Below are 13338 nucleotides of genomic sequence, written 5' to 3'. Positions count from 1 at the left end.
CCAGGGTCAATACCTGATCTGTTACATCCTAGCGTCAATACCTGATCAGTTACATCCTAGCGTCAATACCTGATCAGTTACATCCTAGGATCAATACCTGATCTGTTACATGCCAGGATCAATACCTGATCTGTTACATCCTAGTGTCAATACCTGATCAGTTACATCCCAGGATCAATATCTGATCTGTTACATCCCAGGATCAATACCTGATCAGTTACATCCCAGGATCAATACCTGATATGTTACATGCCAGGATCAATACCTGATATATTACATCCCAGGATCAATACCTGATCTGTTACATTGGTGCTGTGACCCAGATCACATAGTTGAAGTCTTATCAGCTGCTGGAGTTGCTGTGGACAGGAGGACTCAAAGTGTCAGATAGCAGGTACTGCACACTGGCAGCCATGTAACCAATGAAATCAGACAAAGTCTCACAACAGTGATGATGTATTGTTGTCCCACAGACCACGGCGTGTCATTCAGAGTGGACTGCAACCCATGCTCCTGCTTCGCTGGAGAAACCATCTGCTCCACCCGCCAGTGTCTGAGGGCCGACAGTTCAGACGAGGACCGCCGCCTCTTCACAGGTGTGTGTGTGGTGTGTTTGTGTGTGGTGTGTTTGTGTGGTGTGTTTGTGTGTGTGTTTGTGTGGTGTGTGTGGGTGGTGTGTTTGTGTGTGTGTGTGTGTGTGTGTGTGTGTGTGTGTGCCCGTGTGTGTGTGTGTGTTCTAGCATTCTAGTTTGCTCAATTCATTCCAATGTGTCAAGTAATTATCTTTTAGTTTTCTCATGATTGGGTTGGTTCAAATTGTGTTGCTGTCCTGGGGCGCTTTGGAGTCCATTTGTGTTTGTGAACAGAGCCCCAGGACCAACTTGCTTAGGGGACTCTTCTCCAAGTTCATCTCTCTGTAGGTGATGGCTTTGTTATGGAAGGTTTGGGAATCGCTTCCTTTTAGGTGGTTGTAGAATTTAACGGCTCTTTTCTGGATTTTGATCATTAGCGGGTATCGGCCTAATTCTGCTCTGCATGCATTATTTGGTGTTTTACGTTGTACACAGAGAATATTTTTGCTGAATTCTGCATGCAGAGTCTCAATTTGGTGTTTGTCCCATTTTGTGAATTCTTGGTTTAATGAGCAGACCCCAGACCTCACAACCATAAAGGGCAATGGGTTCTATAACTGATTCAAGTATTTTTAGCCAGATCCTAATTGGTATGTCAAATTTTATGTTCCTTTTGATGGCATAGAAGGCCCTTCTTGCCTTGTCTCTCAGATCGTTCACAGCTTTGTAGAAGTTACCTGTGGCGCTGATGTTTAGGCCGAGGTATGTATAGTTTTTTGTGTGCTCTAGGGCAATGGTGTCTAGATGGAATTAGTATTTGTGTTTTTTCTGTGTTATAGGGCCAAAAAGATTGGAGAAGTGGTTTATCCACACACCTCTGTTTTGGATAGATAACTCTTCGTGTTGTTGTTTGTTTAGTGTTTTTCAATTTTCCCAGAAGTGGTTCGATTCTATGGATTCTTCAATTACATTGAGCTGATTTCTAACGTGCTGTTCCTTCTTTTTCCGTAGTGTAGTTCTGTATTGTTTTAGTGATTCACCCATAGTGAAGGCGTAGGCTCAGGTTTTCTGGGTCTTCTATGTCTTTGGTTGGATATGTTTCTCAATTTCCTTCTTTGGTTTTTGCATTCTTCATCAAACCATTTGTCATTGTTGTTAATTTTCTTAGGTTGTCTGCTTGAGATTTTTAGATTTGATAAGGAAGCTGAGAGGTCAAATATACTGTTTATGTTTTCTACTGCCAAGTCTACACCTTCACTATTACAGTGCAAATTTTGTCCAGGAAGTTGTCTAAAAGGGATTGAATTTGTTGTTGCCTAATTGTTTTTTGGTAGGTTTCCACACTACTTTCCTTCCATCTATTGCATTTCTTAATATTATTCAATTCAATTCCTTTGGCTTTGATGCCTCATGATTGAGTATTGCTCTGTTCAATTAGACTGTGATTTTGCTGTGGTCTGATAGGGGTGTCAGTGGGCTGACTGTCAACGCTCTGAGAGACTCTGGGTTGAGGTCAGTGATAAAGTAGTCTACAGTACTACTGCCAAGAGATGAGCTATAGGTGTACCTACCATAGGAATCCACTCAAAGCCTACCATTGACTATGTACATGCCCAGCGTGCGACAGAGCTGCAGAAGTTGTGACCCGTTTTTGTTGGTTATGTTGTCGTAGTTGTGCCTAGGGGGGCATATGGGGGAGGGAATGCTGTCACCTCCAGGTAGGTGTTTGTCCCCCTGTGTGCTGAGGGTGTCAGGTTTTTGTCCAGTTCTGGCATTTAGGTCACCACAGACTAGTACATGTCCCTGGGCCCGGAAATGGTTGATTTCCCCCTCCAGGATGGAGAAGCTGGGATTCTAGTGGGGGGATATAGGTAGCACACAGGAGGACATTTTTCTCTGTTGAGATCATTTCCTTTTGAATTTCAAGCCAAATATAAAATGTTCCTGTTTTGATTAATTTAATGAGTTAGGTCTGCTCTATAGTTAGGTCTGCTCTATACCAAATTAGCATACCCCCTGAGTCCCTTCCCTGAATCACAGCTGGTAGTGTGGTGGATGGGACTTCCAGCTCTCTGTGACCTAGAGGGCAACCAGTGGGTCCATCTCCTCTATACCATGTTTCTTGTAGGATGACAATGTCTGTATTTCTCATTTCTTTGGTGAAGTCCAGGTTCCTGCTCTTTAGGCCCAAAGGCAGATGTCCTCAGGCCTTGGATATTCCAGGATGAGATAGTGAAGGCTTTGTGTTCCATAAAGTGTCCAGTGTTGTTAGTCGTGTGGTTTGGCCTCAGACCAGTAAGTCTCTCTCTCTCTCTCTCTCTCTCTCGTCATAGGGCTCCCGTGTGGCTGCCCTGACCGTTTTGTGCCGGTGTGCGCCCGTAACGGCCGCAGCTACCCCAGTGCCTGTGTGGCCCGCTGCATGGGCTTCAAAGACAACCAGTTTGTGTTTGGCCACTGCCGCAGCAGTGACCCCTGCTCCCCTAGCCCCTGCCAGAGGAAACAGAGGTGAGACACTGTCCTGACCACCACTGTAATTCTTTCTTCCTTTGTTTCTTCCATCCTTCAATCATTTCTTTATTGGAATAATAACTGATTCAACACTATTGGATAGGGGAATGCAAAGCTTCCACTATGTATATTGGCTTTCACCTATCCAGTCATGTCCGATTTAATGATTACTTCAAGAAAGGGAGGGAGGAAGGATGGATTTCCAAAGCATTCCGTACAGCCCTTTGTGGATAAGATTGGACACCTTGACTCTAGAGGATGCTATATCTCTCCTAACAGAGGCCTTGAGCCCTGATCCTATTCCACCTCAGCCGACTAGTCCTGATCCTATTCCACCTCAGCCGACTAGCCCTGACCCTATTCCACCTCAGTCGACATTTGTTATTTCCTCTCTTGATAAATCCTATTTTCCTGCACCCTTCATCCTGCACCCTTCATCCTGCACCCTTCAGCCTGCACCCTTCACCCAAATCTCCCTCTCACACTTCCCCGTATCCAGCGGAGACGGACAGTCTGGTTGTTTGTTCAGGTGTGACCAGGCTGCGTCCCCCCTGTGGTTGCCAGCGGTAACTCTGCCATAAGGAGCGCCGGTATGGGGTGTGTTGTTGTAACCCTCCTACCCAGAATCGCCTTGAGCTCCCAGAGCCCTGAGGGTCCCTACCTCTTCCCCAGGCAGCGCCATCGATCTAACATCACTCCAAACACCAAACACAACTTCTGACCATCAGGGGGGTAAACATACAGCCCAGGGGTCATTATGGGCCCCCCCTGCGGCCCCAATTTCTCTGTGCTGTAACAGAAACAGAGTTCTTAAGGAATGGGGCTCTGTGCTATTTGGCTTAATCTGTGTCCCACAGTTCAGCAGCTCGTCAGTGGACCGCAAGCGCACAATGTGATCTGGGTGGCACATTGTTGGGACGCACTCCCTAACCACACATTGTTAAATAGGACACACTCCCTAACCACACATTGTTAGGATACTCTCCCTAACCACACATTGTTAAATAGGACACACTCCCTAACCACACATTGTTAAATAGGACACACTCCCTAACCACACATTGTTAGGATACTCTCCCTAACCACACATTGTTAAATAGGACACACTCCCTAACCACACATTGTTAAATAGGACACACTCCCTAACCACACATTGTTAAATAGGACACACTCCCTAACCACACATTGTTAAATAGGACACACTCCCTAACCACACATTGTTAAATAGGACACACTCCCTAACCACACATTGTTAAATAGGACACACTCCCTAACCACACATTGTTAAATAGGACACACTCCCTAACCACACATTGTTAAATAGGGGACACTCCCTAACCACACATTGTTAAATAGGGGACACTCCCTAACCACACATTGTTAAATAGGGGACACTCCCTAACCACATGGCTCATTGGTAACTCCTATTACTTCTATCATCAGAGCCTCTATTGTAGCCCGTTGATGTCTGCAGTGAGAATAACACACAGTCAGGTGCACTACTTTACAGTCATTCAACTCAACTCAAAGCAAAGCGTCATCGCTACGTTGAAAATAAAAGTTGTGTACACTGACGGACGCCATAGGTGGAATGCGTCCATGTTTGTGACCTTTTGCTGTAAAAAAAAAAAAAAAGGACTTAAAACAATGACATAAATGAACCCCTTTTCCTCTCGTCTTCCCATTGGGCCACAGGTGTATCCCCAACCGTAGAGTGTGCCTTACGGACATGGCTGACTACCCCTGTCCTCAGTTTGAGTGTGTGAGTCGCCCCTCGGGTTGTGACAAGAGCCACGTGGACCCAGCCTGCGACACCGACAACGTGGAACATCCCAACCTCTGTCAGCTCCTCCTGATGGGCGAGACCCTGGCCTATATGGGTCACTGTCAGGTAGAGTTTGACATTCATGTCAGTTATGTTTTAAAGCCAAAGCAATGTTCTGAAGTAGAAGAGGTTTTTTATTGTTCAGTGTTAATGTCTCTGCTCTCCAAGCTTCCATAACATCTACACCAACATGCCCTAAATTGACTGTATATGTTGACAGCATTTGAGGGCTTTTGGGCGTTTCAATAGATGAAAAGGCATGTCAGAACTTGCAGGGAGAGGTAGCATTAGGTAGAATTGTAACACCTGCTAGGTAGCATTGTAACACCTGCTGGTTAGAATTGAAAATAGTCAATGTAAATAGTCCGGGTGGCCATTTGATTAATTGTTCAGCAGTCTTATGGCTTGGGGGTAGAAGCTGTTAAGGATGTCCAGGATCCAGTTGCAGAGAGAGGTGTTTAGTCCCAGGGTCCTTAGCTTAGTGATGATCTTTGTGGGGCACTATGGCGTTGAACGCTGAGCTGTAGTCAATGAACAGCATTCTCACATAGGTGTTCCTTTTGTCCAGGTGGGAAAGGGCAGTGTGGACAATCCCCTATGGTATTGTCTAATAAACTGATATGTTGCATTCAGGTTCTTAGTCTTTCCACACCTGCAGACACATGCATCTCCTGTTTAGGACTGTGCATGCATATAATACACCCAAAATTCCCCCATGTTTGTGTGTGTCTGTTTGTGAGTGTTGAGAAACTCTGCGATGGTTGAATTAGAGTGATTTGTTGGTGTTTAGGACCTGGTGGGATCATGTTTCTCCTTGCGGTTGCTCTCAGCGTCGGTCTGATGGCGTCTCACCTCAGTAACTCTCAGCATTGTTTCTATATTAGTGGAACAGGCAGGATCGGGTTTTATATCCATTTAAGGCCGACGACATCCCATTAAAAACCCACCAGGCCCGGTGTCAAGTCACCAAACCAAGAGACTCGCAGTCAGCCAATCAGCCAATAAGCCAAAGAATCCACCCACTCTCTGTGTATTGCTGAGACAGTGAATAAAGGGAAAATGAGAGGAAAGGAACACGGATACATTGTAATTTGGCAGACAGAGCTATTCAAAGAAACCCAATACATCTGGTGTGATATGTCAAACATATAATGTGATTTATTATTATATGTGTGTTCTATGCAGGACGCCTGTAAAAGGCTGCGGCCTGTGTGCGGCCACAATGGCGAAACGTACAACACGGTGTGCGAGGCCTATGCGGACCGCGTTGCCGTGGACTACCAGGGGCGATGCCATGCCGTCGGGGCGGTAGCAGAGTTTGCCTCTGACTCAGGCTCAGGCTGTGACATGATATCCTGCCCCGCCCTGACCATCCCGGGATGCATCCCTGTCACACCACCCGGTCAGTACAATAGAGACAGAAATGACATCATATATATATAATGTTATATTAACTCTGTGGTCAGTACACTCGGTGGCACAACCACATTCACTTTGTCATATACACTCAGTGGCCAGTTTATTAGGTACACCACCCCGTTCACGAAAATGGTTTGCGCCTACAGACAGTGAGTCACGTGGCCATGGCTTGCTATATAAAGCAGGCAGACAGGCATCGAGGCATTCAGTTATTGTTTGATTGAACGTTAGAATGGGCGAAACAAGTGACTAAGCGACTTTGAGCGTGGTATGATCATTGCTGTGATGATCGGTGCCAGGTGCACCGGTTCCAGTATCTCAGAAACAGCAGGTCTCCTAAGGCTTTTCACGCCCGACAGTGTCTAGGGTTTACAGAGAATTGTAAAGGTTAGGTCCCTTGATACCAATTGAGCAATTTTTCCATGCCCCGAAGAATTCAGGCTGTTCTGGAGGCAAAGGGGGGTCCGATCCGGTATTAGATGGGTGTACCTAATAAACTGGCCACTGAGTGTAAATCTCTCATGTTATACTTATGATTTTTCCACACAGGAACACGATTCAGATATTGTTGTGATTGACACCTAACCTCTTGGTGCTTCACCTATCAGGTGCCTGCTGTCCTCTGTGTGCGGGCATGCTGCAGATCCTGTGGAACAAGGAGCAGATGAAAGTCTTCGCTGAGGTCAGCACCGTCTGCCATGCGCCTCAACTATCTGGGTGTGGGTCTGGGGCTTCGTTCTATTTCAGAGAAGTCCCCTCCCCTTTCCCTGTCACTCCTTTCTGGATCTGTCTAGGCCAATCCCTCTCCTGGAGAGTTACTCAACTGGGTGTGCAAGCTTTTGTTCCAGACCTGCTCTAACAAACTAGATTCCGCTAATAAAGGGCGTACAATCAGGTGTGTTAGAGCAAGGCTGGAACAAAAGCTTGCACATCCAGTTGAGTAGCTCTCCGGGACAGGGATTGGCCACCCCTGGGCATAGGCTGTTGGTTTATAACTGTAATGACGCCAGACGACCACTAGAGTGAGGCATAGATCTAAAAATACCTAGCGTCAACATCACATGCCTCCCTCTGGGATACTTAGCGAGTTTGAAATGACTGGGTCGGCCGCAGCTTCAAGAGCCCAGAAATGCTTCGTATACATGCTAATAACAGCTAATAAGAAACGTAATTCAAAGCAGATTCATTATAAACCTATTAGTCCCTAATCTCCAACACAAACATCTTATCAACGTTAAGTCTAGACCATAAGCTAATTCCAAACGACCTTTGGAAATGGTGTCAGGCTGAAATGATGTCGCGCTGATTGGGGCCTAGACAACATGACTCGCTCAGACCAGCCATGGAAATAAACCACGTAGTTTGCCAACCTACCCTTCATTCCCTAACGGTAGGCACTGTAAGACATTCATTGCACTTTCAACTACTGTTCACAGAGGTATTTAATATTTGTTAATAATTGGGGATTCATTACATTTACTCACCACATACAGCGCAACATGCTGAATATACCCGTTTTCAGTTCAGTTTTCCTCAGTCTGCAATGAATTGAATCTCAAACTCTGTATACCTTTGGCTCTGGTTCTCTGTCCTGTTGGTTTGGTGTGTCAGTTGAACAGGAAGCAGCCAGTGACGGTCCATGACATCTTGAGGATCCTGCGTCTCCACATCTCCGTGCCGCAGTGTGACATCTTCGGCTACCTGAGCATCGACTCAGAGATCATCATCCTCATCGTCCCCGTGGACCAGCAGCCAACCCCGCTGCAGGTACACTCACATACGCAGAAACTGAGTTCACACACTATCACACACTGGCTACACACTATCACACACTGGCTACACACTATCACACACTGGCTACACACTATCGCACACTGGCTACACACTATCGCACACTGGCTACACACTATCGCACACTGGCTACACACTAGCACACACTGGCTACACACTATCACACACTGGCTACACACTATCACACACTGGCTACACACTGGGTATGTAACCGATGTGAAATGGCTAGCTAGTTAGCGCTTTCCCTCTCTCTCTCTCTCTCTCTCTCTCTCTCTCTCTCTCTCTCTTTCTGTCTCTCTCTCTGTCTCTCTCTCTCTCTTTCTGTCTCTCTCTCTCTTTCTGTCTTTCTGTCTCTCTCTCTCTTTCTGTCTCTCTTTCTCTCTCTCTCTCTCTCTCTCTCTCTCTCTCTCTCTCTCTCTGTCTCTGTCTCTCTCTCATAGAGACCTGTCGACTGACCGTAATTCACAATTCTTCTGTGTGCCAAGTCCATTGCCCTGTTTTGTTTTGATTCCTGGTTGATTGGCTGATGCTTGACCTGGAACCTTATCAGCATAGCAAACAGTTAGGTCCAAATCATCCCATCATGGTGTTGTGAGCGCTTTAGTTTCCTATGTAGAACTGAGCCCCTTCATGCAGCACCACCAGCAAGAGAGGAGGCATTTGTTAACAAGCTAAGCGCTCACACAGAGGATGCCCTCTAGAGACAGGGGATATCCAGTAATATATACAGTACCAGCCAAATGTTTGGACACACCTAATCATTCCAGGGTTTTACTTAATTTTTACTATTTTCTACATTGTAGAATAATAGTGAAGACATCAAAACTATGAAATAACACATATGGAATCATGTAGTAACCAAAAAACTGTTAAACAAATCAAAATATATTTTATATTTGAGATTCTTCAAATAGCCGCCCTTTGTCTTGATGACAGCTTTGCACATCTTTGGCATTCTCTCAACCAGCTTCATGAGGTAGTAATCTGGAATGCATTTCAATTAATAGGTGTGCCTTGTTATAAAGTTAATTTGTGGAATTTATTTCCGTCTTAATCCGTTTGAGCCAATCAGTTGTGTTGTGACAAGGTAGGGGGGGGGGTATCCAGAAGATAGCCCTATTTGGTAAAAGACCAAGTCCATATTATGGCAAGAACAGCTAAAATAAGCAAAGAGAAACGACAGTCCATCATTACTTTAAGACATGAAGGTCAGTCAATCCGGAAAATGTCAAGAACTTTGGAAGTATCGCTGCAGAATGCTGTGGTAGCCATGCTGGTTAAGTGTGCCTTGAATTCTAAATAAATCCCTGACAGTGTCACCAGCAAAGCACCCCCACACCATAACACCTCTTCCTCCATGCTTCACGGTGGGAACTACACATGCGGAGGTCATCTGTTCACCCACACCGCGTCTCACAAAGACACAGCGGTTGGAACAAAAAATCTCAAATTTGGACTCCAGACCATAGGACAGATTTCCACTGGTCTAATGTCCATTGATCGTGTTTCTTTTCCTAAGAAGGTCTCTTCTTATTATTAATGTCCTTTAGTAGTGGTTTCTTTGCAGCAATTCAACCATGAAGGCCTGATTCACACAGTCCCCTCTGAACAGTTGAGATGTGTCTGTTACTTGAACTCTGTGAAGCATTTATTTGGGCTGCAATTTCTGAGGCTGGTAACTCTAATTAACTTATCCTCTGCAGCAGAGTTAACTCTGGGTCTTCCATTCCCATGGCGGTCCTCATGAGAGCCAGTTTCATCATAGCGCTTGATGGTTTTTTGCGACTGCACTTGAAGAAACTTCCAAAGTTCTTGAAATTTTCCCGATTGACTGACCTTCATGTCTTAAAGTAATGATGGACTGTCGTTTCTCTTTGCTTATTTGAGCTGTTCTTGCCAAAATATGGACTTGGTCTTTTACCAAATAGGGCTATCTTCCTTGTCACAACACAACTGATTGGCTCAAACGCATTAAGACGGAAATAAATTCCACAAATTAACTTTTAACAAGGCACACCTGTTAATTGAAATGCATTCCAGATGACTACCTCATGAAGCTGGTTGAGAGAATGCCAAAGATGTGCAAAGCTGTCATCAAGACAAAGGGTGGCTATTTGAAGAATCTCCAATATAAAATATATTTTGATTTGTTTAACACTTTTTTGGTTACGTCATGATTCCATATGTGTTATTTCATAGTTTTGATGTCTTCACTATTATTCTACAATGTAGAAAATAGTAAAAATAAAGAAAAACCCTTGAATGAGTAGGTGTGTCCAAACGTTTGACTATGGGCGGCAGACAGTGGCCCCTATGATTATTTTCTCCTAGATTCTGAAAGGAGATGGTTTGTCTGATTAATGGAGAGGACATTTGTATGATGTGACAGCATGTAGACTAGCATACTGATGGCTCTCTAACGAACATGACCTAATGGTTCAGTCAGAGAGATGCCCCTGGGGTGTGTATTCAGTACGGTGAAACGTTTTGAATAGAGATACACGACTCCCTATTCTACATCACAGGCAATCCTATCTGTTCTACAACAATGCAGCCATTGCTGTCTTAAGGTCCTGTAACGTTGAGCCCTCGTGAACAGGCCCAGGTGGGTCTTTATTGGGAAGGGCACAGGAGACATGGGGTGAAGTTCTGGACGGGTCAGTTTTTTTTGGAGCTGCACCCACCCACGCCAGACACATCAATTCCGAGCCCCACCCGATATCCGACATCAGGACCGATTTTTCTCGCCAACCTGACCCACCCGCATAGAATTGCTCTGATCCGTGACCCGCCAAATAACATCTATTTATTTAATTGTTTTTATGACTCCAGAATAGCAGGCTATTCATTATATTATTTTTACATTTTAGTCATTTAGCAGACGCTCTTATCCAGAGTGACTTACAGGAGCAATTAGGGTTAAGCGCCTTGCTCAAGGGCACATCGACAGATTTTTCACCTAGTCGGCTCAGGGATTAGAACCAGCGACTGTTCGGTTATTGGCACAACGTTCTTAACCACTAAGCTAATTCTCCAGTTAGACCTACGTTAGCCGTGTTCACATGAGCTAGACTAGCCAGGGAAAGTACGCTTGGCAACGTATTCTCAAGTGGGGGTATGTACCGCAAGTCGATCTGCGGGTTGAAATAATGTTTTCATTCCACCCGCCAGGTGATTCTTTTGCGGGTCAACAGCGGGGAACCGTGGGTATCCGACCCGATGCAGGACTCTAGTCTAAGGTGGTGACTCCTATCAGAATCTAGATCCAGTCAATATTTACCTGTTATTTGTTCAACTGCCATCTCCAGTTTTCTCTAGAAAAAGAGATTTCATCGAAATAGGACTAACCTGGATGAACAAAAGGTTAAACACAAAGATTTTCAAAACGCCTCATGACACAAGAGACTCAGATGATGAGCGAGAGACCCAAACCCCCTCTCGCTGAGAGACTAATCTAACTCCTCTCAGAATCTCTCTCACTCCACTGGGACTAATAATCAGACTTTTCATCTCTGCCACCAGTTCTATCGCTTCGAAACTCCCAATTAAAGTTGTTGTTCACACCCTTTCCATGTCTTTTATTGCTATTTCTGCAAAAACAGAAAAAGCCCTGAGCGATAATGATCGATGCAAACAGGTGAAATGAAGGTTACAGCCGGCCTCCTGTCATTCTCTCAACGACTAGGAACTATTAGTCAACAATGTGTGCTTTTAGGTGGTTTCATACACAAACAAAGAGCCTGGTTTGTTACGTGGTTATACCAAAATAACACGTTTGGAACTGCTATTTCAGAAGGGAATAAACACACACAAAAAACAATGCGTAACATCATGCATGTATGTGTGTGTGTGTGTGTGTGTGTGTGTGTGTGTGTGTATCCCATCTCAGATTGAAGCCTGCAGTATGGAGGCGGAAAAGATAGACTCGCTCATCAACTACGGCAGCCCCACCCTGGTCTCCCATGTGCCCCTGTCTGCCTTCCTCACCTCCGAGGTCTTCATCTCCACCATCAGGTCCACGGGACACGCCAGCTCCATGCCCTCCTCCCTGCCCATCTTCCTCTGCCTCGCCTTGGGCCTCCTCCTCACTCTAGCCCCAGGCCTAGCCGAGGCCTAGCTAGTCTCCAATAGCCAGCCAGGCCCTGCTAGCACGAAGCCGGGTGTGTTGTGGAGTATTCTAAGTGACCCTCTCCCAGGTCATTGCATGACAGGAAGCATCAGCCTGTAAAAGCCTTTGACAATCAATCCTATTAACTCTACTGCACAAGCGTCAATCATGGACGAGAAGCTATGAGATTAATCCTAATCGATGATCCACAGATTAATCCACAGAATTCTATATATCGTTAGATTAGTTTTTATCACACAGTGTTTTGTATCCATTCCATTCTGCTAGAGCAGCTCTCTCCTCTAAAGCTGTGGAGGTGTGTGTGTGTGTGTGTGTGTGTGTGTGTGTGTGTGTGTGTGTGTGTGTGTGTGTGTGTGTGTGTGTGTGTGTGTGTGTGTGTGTGTGTGTGTGTGCGCGTGCGCGTGCTGTATGCGCATCTGTGCATGGTGTGTGTGTGTGTGTGTGTGTGTGTGTGTGTGTGTTTGCGTGTAACACAGAGAGAGGAGCCAGGTGGTTGAGTCTCAGAGGGGTCAGGTCTAGATGTCAGGCAGGTGCGCTTCCAAACATTGACATTTGTCCCAGATAGTCTCAGAGGTCTAATTACCTACCCTGTCCTCCTTACCGTTTCCCTCCTCCGTCTCCTCCCCCGTCTCCTCGCCCGTCTCCTCGCCCACTCCCGTATCCAGGTTTTGCATTTGTGCTATTGTAAATAGAGAGTGAGTTGGGAGGTGCAGACTGAGACATTCATCCTGGAACGTCAAACAGGTCGAAGACAAGCAAGCATCCCCGCACAATAAACTAAAGCAACACAGAAAAAGGGATTCTTGTTGTTCCTTTAGTGTAGATAAGATCTAAAACAACAGGAACAACAGCCATGTTTTTAATGAAAATGACAATCATCACTTTACCCATGATGCACGTGGGTAAAACATTTTTTGGACAATATGCCTTCCATATCGTTTCTATATGAAGTAAATGCAATGACTTTGTTATGTTGATAAGAATTATTCTGGAAATATTATATATTTGATATGCATAAGACATTCACTATGTGCCATTTTTTAAAAATGTTTTTATTCTTGCATGATGACAATAATGAAGTGTTTTTTTTCTCC

General features: G+C 45.2%; 1 protein-coding gene across 1 annotated transcript in view; it reads left to right on the top strand.

Moving 5' to 3' along the window:
• LOC121549723 (reversion-inducing cysteine-rich protein with Kazal motifs-like) overlaps nt 1-12601 on the top strand; it is a 94709-nt gene extending 82108 nt beyond the window's left edge. Inside the window, exons 15-21 of the mRNA XM_041861567.2 lie at nt 474-596; nt 2906-3077; nt 4776-4971; nt 6091-6307; nt 6933-7006; nt 7936-8091; nt 12005-12601. Coding sequence (XP_041717501.2) covers nt 474-596; nt 2906-3077; nt 4776-4971; nt 6091-6307; nt 6933-7006; nt 7936-8091; nt 12005-12232 — 1166 coding nt within the window. The 3' untranslated portion in view covers nt 12233-12601. The remainder of the gene's footprint in view (nt 1-473; nt 597-2905; nt 3078-4775; nt 4972-6090; nt 6308-6932; nt 7007-7935; nt 8092-12004) is intronic.
• The last annotated feature ends 737 nt before the right edge of the window (nt 12602-13338 follow it).

The sequence above is a fragment of the Coregonus clupeaformis genome, chromosome 34, assembly GCF_020615455.1.
Source record: "Coregonus clupeaformis isolate EN_2021a chromosome 34, ASM2061545v1, whole genome shotgun sequence".
NCBI classification, from domain to species: Eukaryota; Metazoa; Chordata; class Actinopteri; order Salmoniformes; family Salmonidae; genus Coregonus; species Coregonus clupeaformis.
This window is presented reverse-complemented; position numbering and strand designations above follow the sequence as displayed.